Genomic DNA, 12,822 nt, shown 5'->3' with positions numbered 1-12,822 from the left:
GAAGAAAACCATCCCAACTGTGAAGCATGGGGTGGAAACATCATACTGTGGGAGTGCTCTTCTGCAAAGGGGACAGGACGACTGCACCGTATTGAAGGGAGGATGGATGGGGTCATGTATTGTGAGATTTTGGCAAACAACCTCCTTCCCTCAGTAAGAGCATTGAAGATGGGTCATGGCTGGGTCTTCCAGCATGACAATGACCCCAAACACACAGCCAGGGCAACCAATTAGGGGCTCCGTAAGAAGCATTTCAAGGTCCTGCAGTGGCCGAGCCAGTCTCCAGACCTGAACTCAATAGAAAATCTTTGGAGGGAGCTGAAACTCCAAACCTGGAAAATTTGGAGAAGATCTGTACGGAGGAGTTGACCACAATCCCTGCTGCAGTGTGTGAAAACGTGGTCAAGAACTACAGAAAACGTCTGATCTCTGTAATGGCAGACAAATGTTTCTGTACCAATTGTTAAGCTCTGTTTTTCTAGGGGATCAAATACTTATTTCTGCAACAAAATGCAAATTAATTATTTAAAAATCATACGTGATTTTCTGGATTTTTTTTTTTTAGATTTTGTCTCTCGCAGTTGAAGTGTACCTACTATAAAAATTACAGACCTCTCCATTCTTTGTAAGTGGGAAAACCTGCAAAACTGACAGGGGGTAAAATACTTATTTTCCCCACTGTATCACAGCATGAGGTGTCGTCCTTTTATTATGGACTCAGAAACAATGTTTGAAAAAAGTTTTGAAAGTGGTGTATACTGTTTTTTGAGAATTTGCCCATGTAGTGGACATCATGTTTCACTCCATGCTAGCTGGCAAGCTGAAGCAGTAATCACAAGATGTGCCCAGTGTTCAGGAGGCATTCAACCTAAAGGTTTCACACACACACCTGTTCATAATTTTCAGGAAGTTATCCAGCACTCACCAACCATCCAGCAGGTAGAAGACATGTCTATGGGATATTACACAAAATAAAGGCGTCGTTTCGGACCATCTCGTGCATCAAAGTTCACCCGATGCAACTGGATGTGTCTTCATTTTATGTTCTTTTAATTTGTTGAGTTATGGGATGATAGCACTTCCTGTTTTTGAGTTACTGTGCTCAAAAATTGGCTTGGATGCAATCACTCACTCACTCACCCACTGATCTACGTGTTTGCTGTGTAAGTCCTGCACAGACTTGAAGATTGCTTCCTGCTGTTGTGCGCTTTGAATTAATGAAGTGATTTTTGCTAAACTTGAAAAAATCTTGGGCCTGATCTGGACAGAATAAGATGCTTCTCTAGATGATTGTGTAAGGATGAAGACATGCAAATCTGACTACTAATGTCCCTGTGGGATTATAAGACTCACATTTAAGGAAGCCCAAGATCTCTTCTACAGGTCTGAATCCACAGAGGCCCTCGAAGCGGGTGAGAGCGATGGCCATCTCTGGTTTGTGGTTGTTGTCTGGGTAGTGCTCTGGATACTGAGCATGAAGATGAGCGGCTAACTCCTGACCACACCAAAATGACAGAAAAAAGGAAGAATTACCGAAGGGGAAATTTAATCAAATAGATAAACTTTTCCAACTGTCTGCGCTAAATACAGCTTGAAAATTTTTTCAAAGACATCATGTCCAGAATGTAGCTGCTGCATGCAGTGCTGAATCAAAGCCTCTAGAACACCTTCAGAGTTGTCATTATTCTGTCTTCCTTCACACGTCTTTGTGCATAATCACTGTTTTTAAAGCTACAGTGTGTAGGATATAGTGTGATCTAGTGGTTGTTGAAGAGGGGGCTCAGAATTGCACATGTTAACATTAATAGTCTGAGGAATAAAATCTGTGAGGTCTCTAATCTGTTGTGTAGACACAAACTACACATACTTGCAATTTCAGAAACTCATTTGGACTCTTCGTTTGATGACACTGAGCTATGTATTGATGGTTACAATATTTACAGAAATGAAATTAGAAATGATATGATGAAATTTAATATTGAAGTGCGATGGCTGCAAGTGTACGTACCTCACCGTAAGCCGATTTTGCTGGGTTGCTGTTACCGACCACCAAATGCTAATTGTGAATATTTAGATACAATTTGTGAGATGTTGGACACCTATACTGCTGTGGGTCAGGATACGTACTTTATGGGCAATTTTAACATTGACTGGTTTCCTAAAAACTGTCATTTAAAAAATAAGTTGTTTACTGTCACTACTACATGTGGATTTACCCAGGTTACTAATGAACCAACAAGAATACATGTTAATAATGATGGTCACAGAATATCAACATGTATTGATCACATTTTTATCAATTCCCCTGAGCAGTATAGTAAAGTAATTTCTGTTCCCATTGGCTGTAGTGATCATAATTTGATCATAATTGTATTAGCCCCGATGGTAGGTAGACCCGGACCCACAGTTATATTCAAGAGGTTATATAAAATGTTTAATAAAGAGAAATTTATTGAAGTGAAAGCCATTTGCTGGTCTGACGTGTTATCTATTCAGAATCCTGAAACTGCACTCTCAAGATTTAATAGCCTATTCCTGCCTTTATTTGAAACTCATGCTCCTTTGAAGGAGTGTACTGTCAGGAACATTGTCACACCCTGGTTGGATGATGAAATTAAAGACTCTATTAAAATGAGAGATCAGATGAAAAAGACGGCAATTGTAACAGGAAATAAATTTGACTGAGATTGTTATCGTAAAATGAGGAACTCTGTCACTAAACTGAATAGAAAGAAAAAGAAAATGTTTTTTGAGGATCGAGTTCAGGAAGCAGGAACTGACAGTAGAAAAATATGGAAGGTTTTGAATCAGCTGACTGGTAGGAAAAACAGAATCAATCTGTCCTTTCTTGAGGAAGATAATAAATTCATAACAAAGCCGGTAGATATTGCTAATTATATTGATGATTATTTTATAAGCAAATTAGACAAACTGAGAGAGAATATACCTAATCTAAGTAATGTTGAATCCTATCTAGTGATAAAAAATAAAATTATGGATTGTAAAAACATCAGGTTTAAATTTGAGAAAGTAAGTACAAATAAGGTAAGGGAATTGCTGAAATCATGTAAAGACAAGCCCCCGGGTGTGGACGGTCTTGACAGTAGGCTTCTCAAAGTAGCAGCTGATTGTATCGCTCATGTTTTAGCCCATATAATAAACCTTAGCTTTACTTGTAATACATGTCCACAAGCATGGAAACAGGCTAAAATTATCCCACTACCAAAAAATAAGAAACTTCCAGTCTCAGTTTTAAATAGTCGACCCATAAGTATTTTATCTGTGTTAGGAAAAATTATGGAGTCTATGTATATGAGCAAATTAATAACTATTTTTCTTCCAATAACTTAATTACTGACTTTCAACATGCGTAATGTTAAGGATTTTATATATATATATATATATATGTTATCACTGTTAAACATTTGTAGCTTTGTCTTCTTTCTCATGAGAACGGTGTTGTGCTGTTTTGCACTTCACCCTGAGAACGTACGTGTTATTCAACCTTGTTTTAGCTTTGTCTTCTTTCTCATGAGAACGGAGATGTGCTGTTTTGCACCTGTCTTAATGCAATCCTGAGAATTCAATTTTGTTTTAGCACTCTGGGGTCAATCTGAACTGGGAATGAAGGACTGGATGTACTTATTGTTATAACATAACTTTGTTTTCGTAGCCGCTAACGACTGGGAGTAAAAGAACTGAAGGTTGAATTTTGACTGATTGTGATGCTTAGTGTTCCAGGCAGATGCAAAACAGCTGATAACTGCAACAGACGAACGAGATGTGCTGACCTGAAGTGTTCTTCCTTACAGCTGCACTTGACGTATGCGTTTATGTTATGGGAAGAAACTTGTCTTGCGTCATTACCCCCACCCTTAGGACAAGTTTCTTGTTTATGTGATGAGGGCGTCTCTTAATAAAAAGAGCGGAAAAGCAGGCCAGACTTTAGTGTAGCCTTGGTGTACAGCCTGGCCGCACTCCGCGCGTAATATTTGACTTTCTGTCTCACTGGTGTTTCTTGACTCTGTTTGTCTTGTTAAAGGTTTAAAAATGTTTGGAGGAGAAAATACCCAACATTGACTGGGGGCTCGTCCGGGATCTCAACAATACCGGAGGTGTCCAGCGGAGGTCGTCAAGTCCAGACGTAAATCCTTGGCCAAGGTCCGATCGATTGATCGTGTCTGCAATTGTCGACCACCGTTGGCATCGTCTGGTTGACGAGATTTTCCCGAAGAAGACAGACAGGAAGTCGAGTCAGTGAGTAGAATTTCTTTGTAAATAGTACTGAGTGAGTGGTGATCAGATCACATAAACAGTTAAATTCCGCAAGCGATGATACAGAATCGTCTGTTAATGCAAAGCAGTTAAACTCTGTAAGGAGGGCGGACTCCTCTACGGTTGCGAGGGACGCAAGTAGTTAAATTCCGGAAGGAGGATACGGACTCCTCTGTTTTAATACGTAAAGGAAATCCCGGGTAGAAATACGTGCACTGTAAAAAGTAGTTAAATTTGGCAGGGACGGCGGAGTCCCCTAATGCAGGACATTAGTTAAATTTCACAGGAGGGTGAGCTCCCCTGGCATAAGAATACGCGTACGATTATTAGGAGTGTTTCTATGTGTAAATAGTGTTTTGCGCAAGTGTAAATAACTGTGTGAAAACTGTGTGTGTGTAATACTTTGGACAACGTTAGTGACAACCGTGCGTGTGGAAGCAGAGGCAAGTGATTCCGCTTCCTACGGGGAGGTGAAAGGAATCAACCACACGACGGCAAATTAATTGTCACGTCCAAAGAAAGTGTGAAAACTTCAGATTTAGAACACCCTAGGTGTGCCCCCGTCTGAAGTCCAAATTATAACAAGGGATAATAAAAATGGGGGGTAAGACGTCTATAAATAAGGAAAATTTATCAACTGACGACTGGAAATTTATGGAAGCAAAAAATCCAAAAACAACAAAAAATTGGAGACCTGGATTAATAAACATGACTTTGACGGACGACTGAACCTGATCAGTATACAGAAGCTGAAGAAGGAGTTAGAACAGCAACATAAAGGTGATGAGAAAAAGATGCAGAAAGTAGGGGCAGATTTAGTGGCATTTTGGGAGGAAGAAGCAGAGAACAGACAGAAGGGAGCAGAGAAGCGACGATTAGAGAAAGCAAGAAAAAAGAAAGCTGTAGGTAAGGCAGAAGAAGATGTGATAATTCAGCACAGAGAACCAGAACAGCCTCAACAACCACCGCCGGCTGGACCGTCGGTGGCAAAGAGACCTTTATCTCCTCTACCAGAGGATGACGATGTATTGCCACCACAGTATGATTTGGCAGTAAAACCTAAGGTAAAAAGAGAAAAACCAGAAAAACCACAAACACGCAGTCAAGCAAAAGTGCCTACAGCCCCTCCCATGGTGGAACATAGTGATCAGGGAGGTGCCTATCCTATGATAGAAGTACCAAATCCTCGTGCAGAAACAGCAGGACAGCTACCAACCATGCTCGTTTATCGGACATGGAATGCTGATGATATCAAAGCAGCAGTCGACATGATACCATCGCCACATGTCGACATTGAGGGATTTATGCAGGATATAGAAAACATTAGAACATCTTACCACCTTAATGGACCTGAAGTCCAACAGGTGTGGATGAAAGCATGTGGCCCTAAATGGAGTCAGGTACGTGGAGACTGGAATCCTGCAGATCAACAAGGCGTACCACTGACACATGATGATCTAGTCTTGAAAACAAGAGTGGAAGCTACGATTACACGTGCAAAAGGAGTGTTAGGACCAAAGATAAATTATACTGAAATTACCAGGACAACTCAGAAAGAAGGAGAACCATGGATAGAGTTTAGATGCAGATTTGAGTGTATTTAGAGTCCATAGTGGCATATTGCCAGGAACACCAGTGTATGAAAACAAATTGAAAAATATTTCACCTGTGAAGCTGATAATGACCGATTTGATTCATGATGGCAACTCAACAGCTGTCATAACAGTAACAGGTGCCACTGAAGATGTTTTAAAATTGAGATTCACAGGTATGCCATTACATGTGTCACTTTGTAAACCATATTTGACAGAATGGCAAGAATTGGGACTGACAGTCATAACAGCTTTGTCAGCCACTGATTGGAGCAGAGTTGGACCACGAACGGAGTTCAGTCCATCAACTAAATTGTATAAAGTGCCAGTTAATGTCTCATTGGTGCTGACAGCTGGAACACAGATTGATGTGTCCACTTCACAATCCTGAGTGTTTCAGTTGAGTCCTGAAGAGGACGATCTTCTCTCTTCTGTACCATCAGGATTGTGGACAACAGGTCCTTCAGACGTAGGACTGATAAAAAAATGCACAACCTGTAGTTATAAGACCAAAAACAGAATACAGACCATGTGTAAGACAGTATCCATTGAAACCTGATGCAATTGAAGGAATCAGGCCAGTAATAGGGAATTTATTAACAGCAGGAGTAATAGTGCCATGTCCAGATTCACCATGTAACACACCCATATTTCCTGTAAAAAAAGGCTCCGCCCTCAGTGGGATGGAGAATGATTCAAGATCTGCAGGCAGTAAATGCTGCTGTAGTAAAAAGAGCTCCATGTGTACCAGATCCGCACACACTGTTAAGCTCATTGAGATTAAATTCTAGTTGTTTTTCTGTAATAGATATCAGTAATGCATTTTTTTTTTTCCGTACCAGTACACCCAGATAGTCAATTCTGGTTTGCTTTTACCTTTAAAGGACAACGATATACATTCACCAGATTACCGCAGGGTTACGCAGAGAGCCCAACTATTTATTCTCAAGTCATGTCAGCATGTTTAGCTAATTTCGTTCCACCGGCAGATAGCCAACTATTAGTGTATGTTGATGACATTTGATTGCCTCTGACACACGAGAAAACTGCATAACTGACACAGTAGCATTATTATGTTTCTTATTTGATAATGGCCACAAAGTGAGTAAAAACAAAGTTCAGTTGTGTAGGGATAAAGTAAAATATTTAGGACATGAATTATCAGCCACAGGGCGCACAATCCTGTCTGACAGGAAGGAAGCAATTTTGCACGCTCCAAAACCACAAACCAAAAAGCAGATGATGTCATTTTTTGGACTGACTAATTACTGCAGGGCATGGATTCCCTGCTATGCAGAATTGACTAGTCCACTTTCTGATTTGATGTACAAGGATGATATTTCAATGTCAACCGTGTTGGAATGGAACAAAGATGCTGAGGAAGCTTTTGTAAAAGTAAAACAAACAGTGTCATCCACAGTTTTGGCACTACCAGATTATAGTAAACCATTCATTCAAACAGTTGATTGTAAGAATAAGTTCATGACTAGTGTTTTGGTTCAAGTGTATGGCTCAAAATTGAGGCCAGTTGCCTACTACTCATCTAAATTGGATGCAGTAGCAAGTGCTCTACCACCATGTGTACAGGCTGTTGTTGCAGCCTCTATGGCTGTTCAAAGTAGCAGTAATGTTGTTCTATTCCATCAGTTGACACTGAAAGTTCCACATGCAGTCTCTGCACTTCTGTTGCAGACAAACATGAGCCTTTTGTCCCCAGCAAGACATCTTTCGTGTATGTCCTTGCTATTATCACAACCACATCTTACGGTAGAGCGATGTACAACATTGAATCCATCCACATTGATACCCTTACCTGAGGATGGTGAGCCGCACAATTGTCTTGATGTAGCTACGGTCTGTACGAAAGCACGTCCAGACCTCCAGGACACACCCATCCCAAACAGTACAATTGTGTATGTGGATGGTTCTTCCACTAAAAACGCTTATGGACAAACACAATCTGGATATGCTGTTGTCACAAATTCAGAAGTATTGGATTCTGCTTCATTGCCATCCTCATTTTCAGCACAAGCAGCTGAATTAGTTGCTTTAACTGCAGCTTGCTATCTGTTTAAAGGTACGGCTGTATCAATTTATACAGACAGCCAGTACGCTTTCAGTACGCTGTGAAATTGCCTAACCAAATTGCTATATGCAAATGTGCAGCTCACACCAAAGGCTCTGACAGTGTTTCAAAAGGAAATGACGTTGCTGACAAAACCGCAAAGGCGGCAACAGCTCTTTCTATTTTTCTCCTATATGACACCCCTCCGGATATGACCACAAAAGAAACCCATATTGCCAAAAAAAAATATGTTTAAATGGGCAGCTATTATGAGCCATGGCGTGACGCATGTCTCATCAGGGGGTATGATATCGCAATTGCAATCTATTTTTTGTCTTTATGGGTTCGATGCATATGCAAAACAGCATTGTAGAGCATGCATGACATGTGCAAAACACAACTCACAAGGCAATTTGAGACCCCAAAGAGGTAAATTTCCAACACCACAATATCCCTTTCAAGTGATTCATATGGATTATATACAGCTGAGTAAACATGAAGGGAAGGAATTTTGTTTAGTCATAATTGATGCCTTCTCAAAATGGGTAGAATTGTTCCCTACAAAACATGCAGATGCACTTACAGTGGCTAAGGCATTGTGCAAAGACATCATTCCATGATTTGGAATACCAGAAACAGTCTATTCAGATAATGGAGCGCATTTTGTTAATACAATAGTGCAATACGTAGGAGAAGCGCTACAGGTCAATCTCAAAACTCATTGCGCTTATCATCCACACAGTGCCGGATTAGTGGAAAGGACAAAGGGCACAATAAAAATAAGATTAAGGAAATGTATAGAAGAGACAAAACGAACCTGGATTGAATGTTGGACCTAGTAAAATTGTATATGAGAATAACACCAACACCATCAGGGTTAACACCATTTGAGATACTTTATGGACGACCATATCGTCTACCAATTTTGACATGGATACTAAAACAGCAGATGAGGAACAAACATTAGCAAATTTTATGAAAAAGACATTAACACAGAAAGAGATAACTTAAACACATTTACTGCCGAATAATTTTGATCTTCCACAGGACGGCCTTCCAGTAGTCTAGCCAGGAGACTGGGTGTTCATCAGAGTGATTAAGAGGAAGAACTGGTCCAGTCCTCGTTGGGAAGGTCTATACCGAGTGCTGTTAACAACACCAACTGCAGTAAAGATAGCGGAGAGATCAACGTGGATACATCACTGTAAGATACAGCGTGTGTTGGCGGCCTCCACAGTGTAAGGGGAAGTCTGGCTACAAAGGGAGTCTATTTAATTAGCAATAGATTGTCTCAATGCCAGTGAAGCAGGGAGATCCTTGCACTATTAGGTGAGGTGGTTAACAACACTGTATCCTAGCAATCATGACTGAACTACAGCAGACCCCGGAGCGGCGTGCTCAGCGCCGCCGCTGCCGGACTGTTGGTAGGGCAGCCGGTTGTGTTGTGATCTTAGTGTGTTTCGTGCTCCTCGGATTCCTGGCCTGGTGGTTGACCCAAGAATTGCAGCTCACTGTGGACCGAGCCAGAGAACAACGCAAGCAACATCAGAAGAGGTTTATTCATAATGTGAACGAGACAGATGGACACCCTCATATATACCATACTAATATGTGGTACAGATATGTTCATTTATTGGCTATGGAATTACGTTACTAATTATTATGTTTGTTCGCAAATACCTATATCCTCAACACACCCAGCTCTGACGGCTAAACCGTACCCTGCTAGGGTGACAGAATGTCTTATCATACGGATGCATAATCAAACTGTATTTCGGGGGCAGCAGTTCTCAGCAAATCTGATAAGATGTAACACCACTTGCCTCAGTGCAACCACTTATATGATAGGGATTTCAACAGAGGACGTACAAGCGTGCCCAAGTGCTGCTCCATTGACTAGACTGAAGGGAAACGCAAAAATATCATCACGTTAAATTGTCATCACAACGGCCATTCCCAATTTGCTTTTACGGGACAGGGAATAAAAATGTAGGTAAAATTAAGAAACGTCTGTGTACCCAAACGTATGTTTTATCAAATAATTTAAGCCTAACCAAAACATAATATGTGGATGGTACTTATCTTCATCACATTGGACGGGGATGTAATTATACAGGCTCCTGTCCATGGGGAACGGATGAATCATGTGCTTATGTTAGTAAGTTTTGCTACCACCTGTAAATGGTACTCCGGTGTATGATGACATCTATTGGCTTTATGGTTCCAGACTGTACATGAGTCTCCCACCAAATTGGGGTGGTGTGTGTGCACCTACCCAGGTGACTGACCATACATATGTGGTAAGACCTCCACAGAGAAGAATGGCAGCACCAGACGGAGGAGATTGATATACCCAGATGTGTTACCACATAATCACATGTGGGGCTCGGATGTACTAAAGGACCAAAAAATTGTGGTCTGTAGGAGATAAAATAGCACATTCATTGTTCCCCTGGATAGGAGTGGGAAAAAATTCATTAATGATTGAAACTCTGAATTATTGATTGGGTCTGTTCATGAATGTAACAAAAAAAATAGTAGCAGCTCAAAACACTGAAATAGATGCTTTACGTACCATGGTGATGCAAAATCGCATGGTTTTAGACTTGCTTACTGGTTCACAGGGAGGAGTTTGTGTTCTGCTGAACACAACATGCTGTACTTTCATCCCAGACTCCATTCATTCAGTGGATATGCAGGACGCATTGGAGGAGCTGAATGAACTTCGTGATGCAATGCATAAAGACACCCTAGCCGTGAACCGGTGGAATCCCTGGTCCTGGTTGACTTCAGGACCATGTTGGCAGTTACTATTGAAAATGGTGTCAAATACATTTGTACAGCGTAATCTGGCCTTCCAACAAACTATGCCAAAATATCAAGCATTGAAACAGTCAGACCTTAGTGGAGAAAACTGTAATGACTGTACTGAGAATTATGATGATATTGAAAAGCTCACAACTCCAGTTCAAGCTTGAACTGTTGACGTGATGAGTTAACACACTCTTAGCCTATGAAGCTTTAGCTGAAAAAGTAATAAGACAAGTGGTGTAGTCGAATAATACAGAAAAACGGTTCATTTATACCAGTCGGTAGGAGTGATGTATGGTGGTGGTGTGGTGATAACAGAATCTTTGATAGACTGCCACGAAATGTGTCAGGTTATTGTGCATTAATATCATTATTGTTACCCATGACCCCTGAAGACGTTACGACATATGCAGCCTCTTATTCCTGAGGATTGGCAGAAAGGCATAGCCAGACATAGAGTAAAAAGAGATTGGAAAGGAGTAGGAAATCCAACATATATTGACGCAATAGGAGTCCCCAGAGGAGTGCCTGACGAGTATAAACTGGTTGATCAAATAGCAGCTGGATTCAAATCTTCCATCTGTTGGTGGTGTTCAATTAATAAAAACGTGGACAGAATAAACTAAGTTAATAAACTAACTAACTAAGCTGGGTGATGCCTGCTATACGTTTAACAGGTGATAAACAGGTGGGAAATGTTAAGGATTTTATATATATATATATATATATATGTTATCACTGTTAAACATTTGTAGCTTTGTCTTCTTTCTCATGAGAACGGTGTTGTGCTGTTTTGCACTTCACCCTGAGAACGTACGTGTTATTCAACCTTGTTTTAGCTTTGTCTTCTTTCTCATGAGAACGGAGATGTGCTGTTTTGCACCTGTCTTAATGCAATCCTGAGAATTCAATTTTGTTTTAGCACTCTGGGGTCAATCTGAACTGGGAATGAAGGACTGGATGTACTTATTGTTATAACATAACTTTGTTTTCGTAGCCGCTAACGACTGGGAGTAAAAGAACTGAAGGTTGAATTTTGACTGATTGTGATGCTTAGTGTTCCAGGCAGATGCAAAACAGCTGATAACTGCAACAGACGAACGAGATGTGCTGACCTGAAGTGTTCTTCCTTACAGCTGCACTTGACGTATGCGTTTATGTTATGGGAAGAAACTTGTCTTGCGTCATTACCCCCACCCTTAGGACAAGTTTCTTGTTTATGTGATGAGGGCGTCTCTTAATAAAAAGAGCGGAAAAGCAGGCCAGACTTTAGTGTAGCCTTGGTGTACAGCCTGGCCGCACTCCGCGCGTAATATTTGACTTTCTGTCTCACTGGTGTTTCTTGACTCTGTTTGTCTTGTTAAAGGTTTAAAAATGTTTGGAGGAGAAAATACCCAACAGTAAAGAAAGAGTCACTCCACTGCCCCGGTGTTGACTCATATGTCGGATGATTGGTTCAGAGAGGTTGAAAAGAAGAACATAGTTGGTACTGTGTTTCTTGATCTCTGCTGCTTTTCATATTATTGACCATGATTTGTTATTGGAAAAAGTTGCTTGTTATGGTTTTGAGCTATCAGCTCTGACTTGGTTCTATAGTTACTTATCTAACAGAACACAGACAGTGTTTTTTAATGGCAGTTTTTCTAACACCAGAAAGGTATCATGCGGAGTGCCACAAGGGAGTTGCCTCGGCCCATTATTATTTACACTTTTTATGAATAATTTACCATAAATTTTACATAAAGCTAGTATAGTAATGTATGCAGATGATTCAACCATTTATACATCAGCACGCTCACTCAATGATCTTGAAACTGTTTTAAATATGGAATTGCATAATGTAGTTGAGTGGGTAACATCTAACAAGTTAGTGTTGAATGCAGAAAAGACTAACTGTATGGTTATTGGATCTAGCTGTGTTGTTATGAAAAACCCCATATTAGACATTAGGATTAATAATGTGATAATAAATCAAGTGCATGAGACCAAGCTGCTGGGTTTAGTGGTAGCCTTTAAATTATCATGGAAAAACATATTAATAATATTTTGTAAAAATGGGCAGTGGTATATCAATGATGA

The 12,822-nt window shown here is 40.4% G+C and overlaps 1 protein-coding gene across 1 annotated transcript in view; it reads right to left on the bottom strand.

Annotated features, from left to right (window-relative positions):
• mpi (mannose phosphate isomerase) overlaps positions 1 to 12,822 on the bottom strand; it is a 43,563-nt gene that overhangs the window by 13,864 nt on the left and 16,877 nt on the right. Inside the window, exon 4 of the mRNA XM_034175931.1 lies at positions 1,354 to 1,495. Within this exon, the coding sequence (XP_034031822.1) occupies positions 1,354 to 1,495 (142 nt within the window). The remainder of the gene's footprint in view (positions 1 to 1,353; positions 1,496 to 12,822) is intronic.

This window comes from Thalassophryne amazonica, chromosome 8, assembly GCF_902500255.1.
Source record: "Thalassophryne amazonica chromosome 8, fThaAma1.1, whole genome shotgun sequence".
Taxonomy (NCBI): Eukaryota; Metazoa; Chordata; class Actinopteri; order Batrachoidiformes; family Batrachoididae; genus Thalassophryne; species Thalassophryne amazonica.
The sequence above is the reverse complement of the archived record's forward strand: the minus strand, read 5'-3'. Positions and strand labels throughout refer to the sequence as shown.